Raw genomic sequence first — 12,545 nt, 5'->3', positions numbered from 1 at the left:
CGGGATGCCAGTGGGATTCCACGGGAGTTGGTCTATCATCTGTTTATGCTAATCATACTTGCAAACATTCAGAATGCCAAATTCAGAATATTTAAGTCCTGCCCCCAAGGAACGCCTAGGAATTCTTAAACATCGCTTCTTTTGTAGTTCAGTTCACATCAACCTGGTCCATGCAACCAAGTTAAGTTTATTTACTACCAGGTTGGGATTTCCTATCGGGACAAATGCCGAACAGGTGCATAGGCCCCTACAGACCCAGATGATCCAAAACCGACTAATTAGGATTGAAAACTACATTATCCAACTTACCTTTTTTTGAACCTAACATTTGTAGTCTTTTCCTCCCTTCCGTACGACTTCACAGCTTCTGTCACAGCTTTATCCAGGAGACCCTTCAGGTGGAAGCCCATGTCCTCCAAAAGTTCTGCCTTTACTCCCTACGGTCAGCAAGGTGTCACATAAGAGTCAGAAATTGGACACATATGTATTCATTTTTACCACATACAAAGATGTCCTCTACCTGCCCCATTTGAAGCACCTGTGAGAGTATTTCTTTTTTGGTGAATTACTTAATGTGCCCTTGTCTAGAGAGTAAAGGGGCTACACAGAATCAGGGGCGTAACTATAGAGGGTGCAGGGGATGCGGTTGCACCCGGGCCCAGGAGCCTTAGGGGGCCCACAAGGCCTCTCTTCTCCACATAGGGAGCCCAGTACTATGAATAAAGCATTATAGTTGGGGGCCCTGTTACAGGTTTTGCATTGGGGCCCAGAAGTTTCAAGTTATGCCTCTGTACAGCATGGTTTAGGTATGGGTACGGGTACAGATACAGATAGAGGGGGGGCCCCAGCTCACCTTTTGCATCAGGGCCCCTGAGCCTTTAGTTACGCCCCTGCACAGAATAATAACTTTTTTTATTACGGTAACTTTATTTTCCTGTTACTTATACTGTATAGCACCAACGTATTCCACAGCGCTGTACAGAGATCACCATTCACATCAGTTCTTGTGCTTAGTGGCACTCACAATCACATTTCCATATACGCTTTCAGATGAGCATATATTAGCTCCGTAGTTGGTCTGTGTTTTGGGGACCATAATATCTATGTATTTGCTCACATGGTCATATTTTTCCCTGCTGTTTTTTAAAAACACAGCATGACCTACTTTTTGCGTATTTGCCTCTGTATTGCTATTCTTTTCTATTGTGTAAATACAGATCAGTATTTTCCCAGTAGAAAATAAAATATATAGGGGCAAAAACAAATCAAAAGCTGGGGAAATACTGATGACATACGGTTGTAATGTCACGTGTGTAACACGTCTGTAATACGGCCCCATATTACGGACGTGTTACAGTATGCTTGTCTGAAACGGTCCTCGGGGTTCGGTCACATTTGCGTTTTTGAATTTAGCTTTCAATAGAACTTTTTTTTTTAATGGAATAGATAGTTAAATGGAATTCAAACAGAAACCATAGTTTATATACTTTTAGCAGAACCTGCAGCTTTTGATGCGTAATTGAGAATGGCTGACTATCCGCCTGAATTCCACATCCAAATCCACAATTAGACCTGTGCATTTTGCTGTGGAATTCCGCAGCTGCGATTTTGAGTGTGTTGTGCAGGTTAAGGTTCCTTGGGGAGGATGCCCCTCGTAGGGGTGCCTGATACCAAATTTTCCCTATGTAAGTCAAATGCTACAATTTGCCGTATGTGTAGAAAGTCACATAAAAAAGTTTCGTAAAGAGATTTTCCAGGCAAATTCTATTGATGAACTATCCTCGGGATAGATTATCTATAGTTAATTGTTGGGGACCCGCCACTCAAGGTTCCCAGCAATCAGCTGTTCACCTATTGTCAGTGTATTGTGATTGGACGTCGTCATTGGAGCTAGAAGTGGAAGCGTCGTAGAGGGCTTCACTCCTATTGAAATCAACAACACTTCCAGTAGTTCAATTTCTGACACTGGGTCGGATGTGGAAGTGCAATTGGAGGCAGTGATCACATTAATTTCAATTGGTAGTGAGGCCCTCTGTGAGGCTTTTGCCTTTGACACTGATGACGACATCTGGCCTCACTGCACTGACAGTGGCTTGGACAATCAGCTGATCACAGGAGATCTTAAGTAGCGGGTCCCCGGTGATTAACTATTGATGACCTATCCTGAGGATAGATCATCAACAGAATTTGCCAAGACAACTCCTTTAGCTTTCCATGAAGGTTGATTATTTCTTTACTCTGGTGGTCTGGTTGGTAGGTATCTCCTTATCTCTCTAGATCAAGGATACACAGCCTTTTCTCATACAAAGGCTAAAATGAAACTTAAAGGGGTATTCCCAACGGAGTCATTTATGGCATATCAAAACAATACACCATACATGACAGGTGCAGGCTCCGCTTCCAATAATCTGCCCTATAGGGAGACCCCTTCTCTGTGGTTCGCAGTCCAGATAGGAAGAGACCATGCATGTGGCTCTCCCCATTGTAATTTATCCGAGATGCCTGAAACAGCCGAGTGTTTCACTACTGCCATGAACTACAATGAAGATAACTGCATGCATGTGTTCTTCTTTTTTTCCTACTTTTTAAAAGGAAGAAGGAGAAGAAGAATTTTAGTATACTTAGACGGGATAAACAGCCCGAGATTTAAAAAAAACTTTAGAAAAATTCCACCCGAAACAAGGTTCGACTGTTTTGGTTCACTCAACACTAGTGTTGAGGGATGGTTATGATTTTCCTTTTTTAGACTATTTTCACATCTAGGTCAAAGGCTCCATTATGAGCATGTGACGTTTGGTTGATATTTTTGCTGCTGATCGGCCTCCGCTTCACCAGAGTCTCCCCTCTCCAATCCATCCTGAATGCAGCAGCCAGGCTCATCTTCCTGTCCAGCCGCTACTCAGACGCCTTTGCCTGTGCCGGTCACTGCTCTGGCTGCCCACCAAATATAGAATTAATTTCAAACTCGCTACCTTCATCCATAAAGCTCTCCATAGCACTGCACCGCTCTACATTGCTTCCCTCATCTCAATCCACCACCCAGTCTGCACCCTCTGCTCCGCTAATGAAATCAGATTAAGTGCCCATTTAATTCGAACCTCTCCCACCTCCAAGACTTCTCCAGAGCAGCACCAGTCCTCTGGAACGCGCTGCCAAAACTATCCGGGCAATCCATGACTCACAAAACTTTAGGCGTGCTCTAAAAACACACCTCTTCAGAAAGGCATACCATATCCCCTAAACCAAACCCCTCTGTACTCCACCTGATAACATGCTCCCTGTCCTAGTGACTGCAATCCCTGCTAGCCGCCATCAATCGCCGCTGCAGTCATACCCATTCCACCACTATATGGCTTAAGTCTGACCATTGCTTATGTGTATAGCATCCCTCACTCTCCACCTCGCCATACCGTACACATCTCCAGCCCCTTTACTTTCTGTATCACCCTATTATCAGTAGTATGTAAGCTCATTGGAGCAGGACCCGCACCCCTATTGTTTCCATCAATCGATTACTACATGTAACAAGGTTTTCTTGTATCTTTGGTTCTTGTATCTGTATTTCCCTGTTTTGTAAGCGCTGCGGAAAATGTTGGAGCTATATAAATATCATTATTATTATTTTGACAGAAAAAGTACCAATTCATATAGTGCTATTTTTCAAGACCATGGACCTTATTATTAGTCAATGGGTTCTGCCGGGTGCCGCTGGCGTTTGTCATGCAGAACACAGTGCGCAGATATGTATATGTCCACCATGTCATTACACAACGCAAGTATATGTATATTCAGTATGCAAAATACAACAGCCCACCTACCTCCATATGTCTCTTCCATTCTATTAGACTGTTTATGTCATCAGACACACTGCCTGTGGTAACAATAGGAGAATGGTCAGTGATTGACTACAGAATACTAAAATGTCATTAAAGTTATTAAAAGTTTATTCCCAGAATTGACATTCATCACCTATCTAAAGGATGGGACCTCTATTGATCATTAAAAAGGGGGCTCCCTTATTCCCCTTTCCACCCGACTACGCCCCATAGTCAAGAGGAGCTTGCATGGAGCAGCAGCCAAGAATGTGTGTTGCTGCTCCATTCAACTCTGTGGGACTGCTGGAGATCTCTTCTATTCGCCTGCCTCCATTCACAGTAAACAGGCAGTGTTAATAGATTAGAGACGACCTGTTCACACGGGCTGATCCTCATTTGATTTTTATGCCTACAGAAACTAAACAATGAACGATTATCATTCGTTGGGTATTATTGTATCTTGACGACACCGGAAGCTAGGGGTTTGACAGGAGAACCCCCTGTCACACTCTTAGCTTCTGATTGGCTACATTGAAGAAGGTCCTAGCAGCAGCATCTAGATAGCTTTTTGCCTGCCCTGGTGGGTGAGGGTTAGGGATCGGTGTTCCTGTGAGGCTTACTTTATTACCAGTCAATGCTTCCATGTTACAGCGGTTACATGGAAGCATTTACAGCAAAAAATGTAAGGCTTACTGGAATAGTAATCCCTAACCCTCCAGGGTAGGCTAAAAGCAATCCATACTTTGGCCGGGGAGCATAGTCCCCAGTGCAGCTGCCGGCAAACTGCTGCGCTCTTCACACTGTGCCCCACCAGAGAGGAGTCACTACAGCCCCGCTAAAAGGGAGCCGTTCAGCAGTGCTGAGAGGTCGCCGTCCCATACAGAACCTGTGATCCTGAGGAAGGGGAGACAAGCGTGCAGCAGGGAGAGTCACCGCGGCCCGGCTAAAACAGAGTGGAGCCAATCACATTCAGCAGTGTTGCTGAAAGCCCGGTGCCTACAGGACCAGTGAGCCCGACGAAGGAGAGACAGGCGTGCAGCCAATCACAAACAGGGCGTCAACCCCATGTCAAACAACCTGTATCTTGGCTCAAGATACAATAATACCTGGTTGTTGTTCAGTCGCTGGCAGCATTTACACTGAACGACTATCTTCAGATTCCAATCGTTACGTGTGAAAGGGCTCTGAGTTATATTACAAAGTTTCTTGTCTTCGCTTGTACTATTGATTTATGCAAAGTTTAAAAAAAAAAAAATGATGCGCATCAAAAGTTTATAGAAAAATATTGTAAATTCTATATATCCAATATTTGATTTTTGGCGTGTTTGTTGCATTTTTGGGGATTGGGCTGCTTCCACACTGTGATTAGCGCGGCGGGCAGAGCACCGCTTTAATCGCAGTACAACGCTCCGATTGCTTTCAAATGGGGCCTCGCAGACCTGCTCTCGGACGTGGCGTTTCTATTTCCGCAATATTTTCTGCTGAACCCGGCGGCAGACGCCCGCTCCGGATTCCGCAATGCAAATATGCCCGTGTGCAGCCGGCCTTACATGACCATATATATGGTGAATTTACGTATTCTTTTTTTGCGTGCATAATTCCGGTGGAATAGAACCCATTTCGTGGGACCTTTAGCGTACAATTTTGCACTATGACGGATCTGAATGGAGCTTCCAGTGCAGATGTGAATATAGGCTTACACAATAATAGCTGAACAGAAAAGTCCTTGCACCTGCACAGTAAGCAGATAAGAAGAAATGATAAAGCGAAGCATTGCAGAGGGCAAGGACACACAACACAGGTCCCTTTCAGTGACATCAAAGGTCAATTAGGTTTTTTGAGTTATTTATTTATGTTTTCAAATAGGCTGCCCATGTTAAAAAAATAACAATGCAGCCTGTACTCCGCAGCCCCGACCCCCGCAGCTCAGCACCTACAATCACCCTGTACTTTACAGGTGGCAGTCAGTGGTCGACCGCAGCGGTGAAATGACTGCCACCAAGAGAAACTCTTCAACTGACACATGCAGCAAGCAATAGTAATCCAACCTTAAAGGGACAGTAACATTAGCTCAAGTACACAATGCTCATCTTGTCCGGTGACATCGCTCTGGAAAGGAAATTGAAGCACCATGTATGTAATACAGGGGGCATTAAGGGGAACCTGTCACCAAGTATGAGCACTAGAAACTAACTTACGGTGCTCATACGGCAGGTTCCCTGGAGTTCAGAGAGGTATTATACTTTCCTGTCTAGCTGGACTGCTGATTGCATGCTGTGCGCGCACTTGCATAGCATTCAATGGGAGTGTGCATGCAGCATGCAGCCAGTGGTCCGACTGCACTGTCGACACTTACTTTTGGATGTGATCAGGGAGCCAGGTAGTGTAAGGGGGCCTTGACAATGGTGAGAAAATCGTGCGATTTTCTTGCGATGCGAGAGTGAATGAAAACGCATGATTATGAAACCAATGATTTTCAATGGTTTCATTCTCATTAGCGATGTTTTCACCCCTGCAATGCTGCGTGAAAAGAAACCAAAACCACAGCATTTCCTATCTTTTTGCGATATCACCTATTGCTTTCAATGAGGCTGGCTGCAGCCATGGCCAAGCATTACATGGTCAACAGTACATTTTCCCCGCTCATCAGTCGATCAGTGGAGGTTCTAGGAGTTGGACCTGCAGCTTCTCTGTCATACAATCCCTTTGAGGAAAATAAGTAGTTAAAAGGAATTCCTAAATTGTAACAGACACATAGAAGTGAGTCAGGGCTGAAGATGTGAGGTCATAGCCAATCAGCAGTCATTACTCTTATTATCAGAGTGGTGAAAGTCTATCAGTGTATATGGCTGTGTCTCCAGGATGCAGTCATATAACAGCGTGAACAGCCGTTGAGTACATAGTAAAGTGAAATAAATGTACTTTGCCTACACATTAAGTTTAACACTCTTTTGGACCTAGAGTCTCTGTAGTGGCCCAGAACACCGCTGCTTCAACTGCTGTTTTGGGGTACATGCAACTTTTTGATTGCTTTTTATTGTATTTTTTTTTTTGCAAGCGAAAGGATGAAAAATAGCAATGTTGACTTTTTTGGTTGTGCACTATGAGGGATAATTTAATAAATATTTTAATTGTCCGTGTCATTACCTATTATGTGTATTTTTTTCTTATTTAAATAAGAAATGTGGGGGGGGAAAGTTTTTTTTTTTAATTTTAAAGTTTTTTTTAAACTAAACTTTATTGAACTTTCTTTGGACACTATTTTTTAGTCCCTCAAGAGGACTTGAAGATGTGATCACTCAATCGGTAGCATAATTATACCTTCGTGCAGGAAGTGTGAACAGTGACCTACATGACTGTAATATATTTATAGCTAGAGGGATAAATATACACTCAAGACTGGACGCAGATCATCAAACAGACCAAACAAGAAATAAAGTAAGGAAAAAGGGAAAGTCTGACCCTACAGCACAGGGAGGGAACACCAGACAGGCTCAGAGCAGCTTCAGACACAGCAAACTACAGACAGGGCAAAGTTCAGGCACGGGCGAAATGGAATTCAGACGTGAATAAACAGGACTTAAGGCTGATTTAGAAACAACGAACATGCTAAAAGATCAGCGACCAGTTATCAGGAATTCACAGCGGGATACAGCTGCTACTATTGTTTCAGCTATATCCCGCTCCCTGAAGACAGGCGGGGTACGAAGAACACAGCTGTCCATTTCCCGCTCGGAAAGCTCGGCTGTGTAACAGCAGGGCACTCTGAGAAATGAACAGCTGGATGCAGAAGACAAGCGGGGCCGCTTGTCTTCTGCATCCCACGCTCAGAGCGCTCGGCTTTATAACAGTCGGGCACTCTGAGCAGAGAACAGCTGGATACAGACGAGAAGCAGCCCCACTTGTTTTTTGCATCCCCAGCTTAGAGTGCTCGGCTGTATAACAGCTGGATGCAGAAGACAAGCAGCCCTGCTTGTCTTCTGCATCCCCTGCTTGTCTTCTGCATCTCCCGCTTGGAGCGCTCGGCTGTATAACAGTCGGACGCTGCAAGCAGAGAACAATTGGATGCAGAAGACAAGTGGCCTCGCTTGTCTTCTGCATCCTCCGCTCGGAGCGCTCGGCTATATAACAGCCGGGCGGTCCGAGCGGGGAACAGCTGGATGCAGAAACCAAGTGGCCCCACTTGTTTTATGCATCTCCCGTTTGAAGCACTCAGCTGTATAACAGTGGGGTGCTCCAAGCGGGGAACAGCTGGATGCAGAAGACAAGCGGCCCCATTTGTTTTCTGCATGCCCCGCTCGGAGCGCAAGGTGGTCGCTCAACATTTGAGCAATCACCTTGCGCTGTAAAAAAAAGCACACAGCGATTATCGCTCAAAAATTGCTCAAAAGATTTTTTGGCACAATAATCGTTGTGTCTAAACCAGGCTTTAGTTCACACTTACCAGGTGTCTGCACACCTACAGGCGGAGGGGATTCAGACATAAACCAAACAGGACATAGTTCAGACATGGATGTCCTCACACCAAAGGACAGAGGGGAATTCTGATATGAACCAAACACATGCATACAGACCACAAAGGGATATAATGGTGGGGATTGGATTTCTTCACTTTTGACCATTATAGCAGGAGTCCAGTTATCAGCAGACAATTCGAACAACGGCTTTAAATCTGTGCCATAAATATACAATTGCTTCGGTTTAAAGCCCAGGAGCAAGTACCGTATATTTATGGTTTTCAGTCATTAAATGGTTAAAAGTAATTTTAAGATGTAACCTTATAAATGTTTTTTTCTTTTCGCACTATATTCCACCTTCTCTGAATGCAGCCAGAGCTGTAAAATAGGGGAGGTTGAATACTGGGTACCATTGCTATGTCCGGGAATATACATCTTTACTGTTAGTGTATATTTAAATCTGTACATATATTGCAGCATGCACCATCAAAGGGTGGATTGTATACTGGACTCTCTAGTCCCATAGAAACCCTCTGGTAAGATCCTGTTTTTGCCAAGAAATATAGGCTCCTCACATGGACCACATTCACATGGCTGCATGTTACAGTTTGGGGTTGGTGATACAGGGATTATTCTGATTATCAGATTTGGAGTCGGGAAAGAATTTTTACCCTAAAAAGAGGAAAATTAGCTTCAACTTCATTGGGGTTTTTTGCCTTCCTCTGGATCAACATTGCAGGATAATAGGCTGTACTTGATGGACATACGTCTTGTTTCAGTCTTACATACAATGTTACTATTTGGGATCTATCTATTTTATACTAAAAACAAGATCACATCCCATTAGAAGGAACCAAGAAACCTTTCCCCGAAGAATCGCAGGGAGCACAAATACAAGTTTTCACTGCATGCAGTTATAATGGCAAGCCGGAAGAATGCCATCGGAGAAGAGTAGGCAGACCATTACCAAAGATTTACTTCCACTTTAAGAACTGTGCAGACGGAAGAAGGGCAAGAGATGCAGCCAAATAAATGATGAGCATCTCAAATTATGAGTAAAGGTGTTTTCCCATCTTGGGAACCCCATGCCAATGTGCTGCAAATACGAAACTCTGGTTCAAAAATGCTCCGTTTTCTTGAAAAGCTGTAGCCTACTTTGTAGTTGTTTACTGTTCATTGCTAGGGAGACTGACCACCTCCGCTATGGAGACGGCCGATGCTTTCATACTTCTAACACCATGTGCAGTAATCTGCTGGGTGGTTGGGATCTCCGCAGTGCATGCGCAATAGCTCCCGTCCACCAGCTACTGCTGCGTTCTGCTTCTTTGCATAGAAGGGCTTCTAAACAACGCAGACAATGAGGGCTTGTTTGCTTTGCTCAGAAGCCCTTCTATGCGTAGTGCAAAAGTAGCTGGTGGACGGGCAGTCGCCCATAGATGAATGTTTCCTGTTTACATGGGTCGATAGTTTTTAGATGAGCTAAAAACCAAGCACCTCCAACAAGTGAACCATTTTTCACTCAGTGCCCTGTTGGTGGCCGTATGTATACGGGACGACTGTCACCTGAATTCGCTGTAAAGATACCTTTAGATTAACCCCTTAACGACCGGTCCATAGTGTTTTTACGTCCTCCCAAAGTGGGCTTTATTCTCTGAGGACGTAAAAACATGTGTCCTGCAGAGAATAAAGCCCCTCGGGCTGTGGACGTGACAGCTCCATGCTGTCAGTGTCCGCAGGTAGCTGACAGCATGGAGCTGTCATCCCGGGCTGTTCGGACCCCCCCCCCCCCCCGGCATTGCGATCGGCGCTATGCAATGGATAGCGCCGATCGCAAAAAAGTAAATAAAAGTGCCCAAAAAGTTAAAGATTCAGCTGCTCTGATGGATCGGATCCACCAGGGCAGCTGAAATTATTCACCGAGGTCCGCGGCACGGCTCCCCGCTGTCCCGATGCTTCGGGCCCCGTAGCCGTCCTTCTGTGCATGCGCGCCAGGCGGCATTACGTCAGCCGATGCGCAGAAGGCCCTGCGGCACGGGAAATTTAAAATCTCCTGGCTCCCGGCTCCTGTAGGTAGTCGGGAGGCAGGAGATGTCAGCGGGGACCGCAGTGAGCGGTCCCCGGTAACGTGATCGCCGTTATACAATAGATAACGGCGATCGCGGAAAAGTTCAAAAAAGTTTTAAAAAAGTAAAGTTTCACCTCCCCTCATGGATCGGATCCATGAGGGGAGGTGAAAATACTCACCTCAGGTCCGCCGATGTCCCCCGGCCAGTGTCGGGACCCCCCGCTGGCTTCTGCGATGTGCCGATGTGGCGCGCATGCGCAGAAGCTGGCGAGCCCGGCAAATTCAAAATCTCCCTGCACCCGGCTGTCACAGATAGCCGAGTGCAGGGATATATGACTGGGGACCGCTGTATGCGGTTTCCAGTCATATGATCACCATTATCCATCGGAAAACGGTGATCATTAGAGATGAGCGAACACCAAAATGTTCGGGTGTTCGTTATTCGGAACGAACTTCCCGCGATGCTCGAGGGTTCGTTTCGAACAACGAACCCCATTGAAGTCAATGGGCGACCAGAGCATTTTTGTATTTCGCCGATGCTCGCTAAGGTTTTCATGTGTGAAAATCTGGGCAATTCAAGAAAGTGATGGGAATGACACAGAAACGGATAGGGCAGGCGAGGGGCTACATGTTGGGCTGCATCTCAAGTTCACAGGTCCCACTATTAAGCCACAATACCGGCAAGAGTGGGCCCCCCCCCTCCCAACAACTTTTACTTCTGAAAAGCCCTCATTAGCATGGCATACCTTTGCTAAGCACCACACTAGCTACAACAAAGCACAATCACTGCCTGGATGACACTCCGCTGCCACTTCTCCTGGGTTACATGCTGACCAACCGCCCCCCCTCCCCCCCACAGCGCACACCAAAGTGTCCCTGCGCAGCCTTCAGCTGCCCTCATGCCACACCACCCTCATGTCTATTTAGAAGTGCGTCTGCCATGAGGAGGAACCGCAGGCACACACTGCAGAGGGTTGGCACGGCTAGGCAGCGACCCTCTTTAAAAGTGGCGGGTCGATAGCCCACAATGCTGTACAGAAGCAATGAGAAATAGAATCCTGTGCCACCGCCATCAGGAGCTGCACACGTAGGCATAGCAATGGGGAACCTATGTGCCACACACTATTCATTCTGTCAAGGTGTCTGCATGCCCCAGTTAGACCGGGCTTTTTAATTCATAGACACAGGCAGGTACAACTCCCTATTGTGAAGTCCCTGTGGACCGACAGCATGGGTGGGTGCCAGGAAGCCACCGGCGGTACATAGAAATATCCCATTGCATTGCCCAACACAGCTGAGGTAGTAATGTCATGCGTAATACAGGTGGGCTTCGGCCCACACTGCATGCCCCAGTCAGACTGGTGTTCTTTAGAAGTGGACACATGTAGGTTAAACTCCCTGTGGACCCACTGCCTGGGTGGGTGCCAGGAAGCCACCGGCGGTACATAGAAATATCCCATTGCATTGCCCAACACAGCTGAGGTAGTAATGTCGTGCGTAATACAGGTGGGCTTCGGCCCACACTGCATGCCCCAGTCAGACTGGGGTTCTTTACAAGTGTACAGATGTGTTAAAAACTCCGTGTGCACCTACAGCATGGGTGGCTCCCTGGAACCCACCGGCGGTACACAAAAATATCCCATTGCATTGCCCAACACAGCTGAGGTAGTAATGTCGTGCATAATGCAGGTGGGCTTCGGCCCACACTGCATGCCCCAGTCAGACTGGGGTTCTTTAGAAGTGGACACATGTAGGTTAAACTCCCTGTGGACCCACTGCCTGGGTGGGTGCCAGGAAGCCACCGGCGGTACATAGAAATATCCCATTGCATTGCCCAACACAGCTGAGGTAGTAATGTCGTGCGTAATACAGGTGGGCTTCGGCCCACACTGCATGCCCCAGTCAGACTGGGGTTCTTTAGAAGTGGACACATGTAGGTTAAACTCCCTGTGGACCCACTGCCTGGGTGGGTGCCAGGAAGCCACTGGCGGTACATAGAAATATCCCATTGCATTGCCCAACACAGCTGAGGTAGTAATGTCGTGCGTAATACAGGTGGGCTTCGGCCCACACTGCATGCCCCAGTCAGACTGGGGTTCTTTACAAGTGTACAGATGTGTTAAAAACTCCGTGTGCACCTACAGCATGGGTGGCTCCCTGGAACCCACCGGCGGTACACAAAAATATCCCATTGCATTGCCCAACACA

At 46.4% G+C, this 12,545-nt stretch overlaps 1 protein-coding gene across 1 annotated transcript in view; it reads right to left on the bottom strand.

The window, feature by feature from the left end:
* The window catches only part of SOAT2 (sterol O-acyltransferase 2), a 57,942-nt gene that overhangs the window by 28,897 nt on the left and 16,500 nt on the right, over nt 1-12,545 (bottom strand). Inside the window, exons 3-4 of the mRNA XM_066593768.1 lie at nt 3,819-3,871; nt 310-437 (exon numbers count right to left, since the gene is read on the bottom strand). Of these exons, the coding sequence (XP_066449865.1) occupies nt 310-437; nt 3,819-3,871 (181 nt within the window). The remainder of the gene's footprint in view (nt 1-309; nt 438-3,818; nt 3,872-12,545) is intronic.

The sequence above is a fragment of the Eleutherodactylus coqui genome, chromosome 1 (genome assembly GCF_035609145.1).
Source record: "Eleutherodactylus coqui strain aEleCoq1 chromosome 1, aEleCoq1.hap1, whole genome shotgun sequence".
In the NCBI taxonomy this organism is placed as follows: domain Eukaryota; kingdom Metazoa; phylum Chordata; class Amphibia; order Anura; family Eleutherodactylidae; genus Eleutherodactylus; species Eleutherodactylus coqui.
The sequence above is the reverse complement of the archived record's forward strand: the minus strand, read 5'-3'. Positions and strand labels throughout refer to the sequence as shown.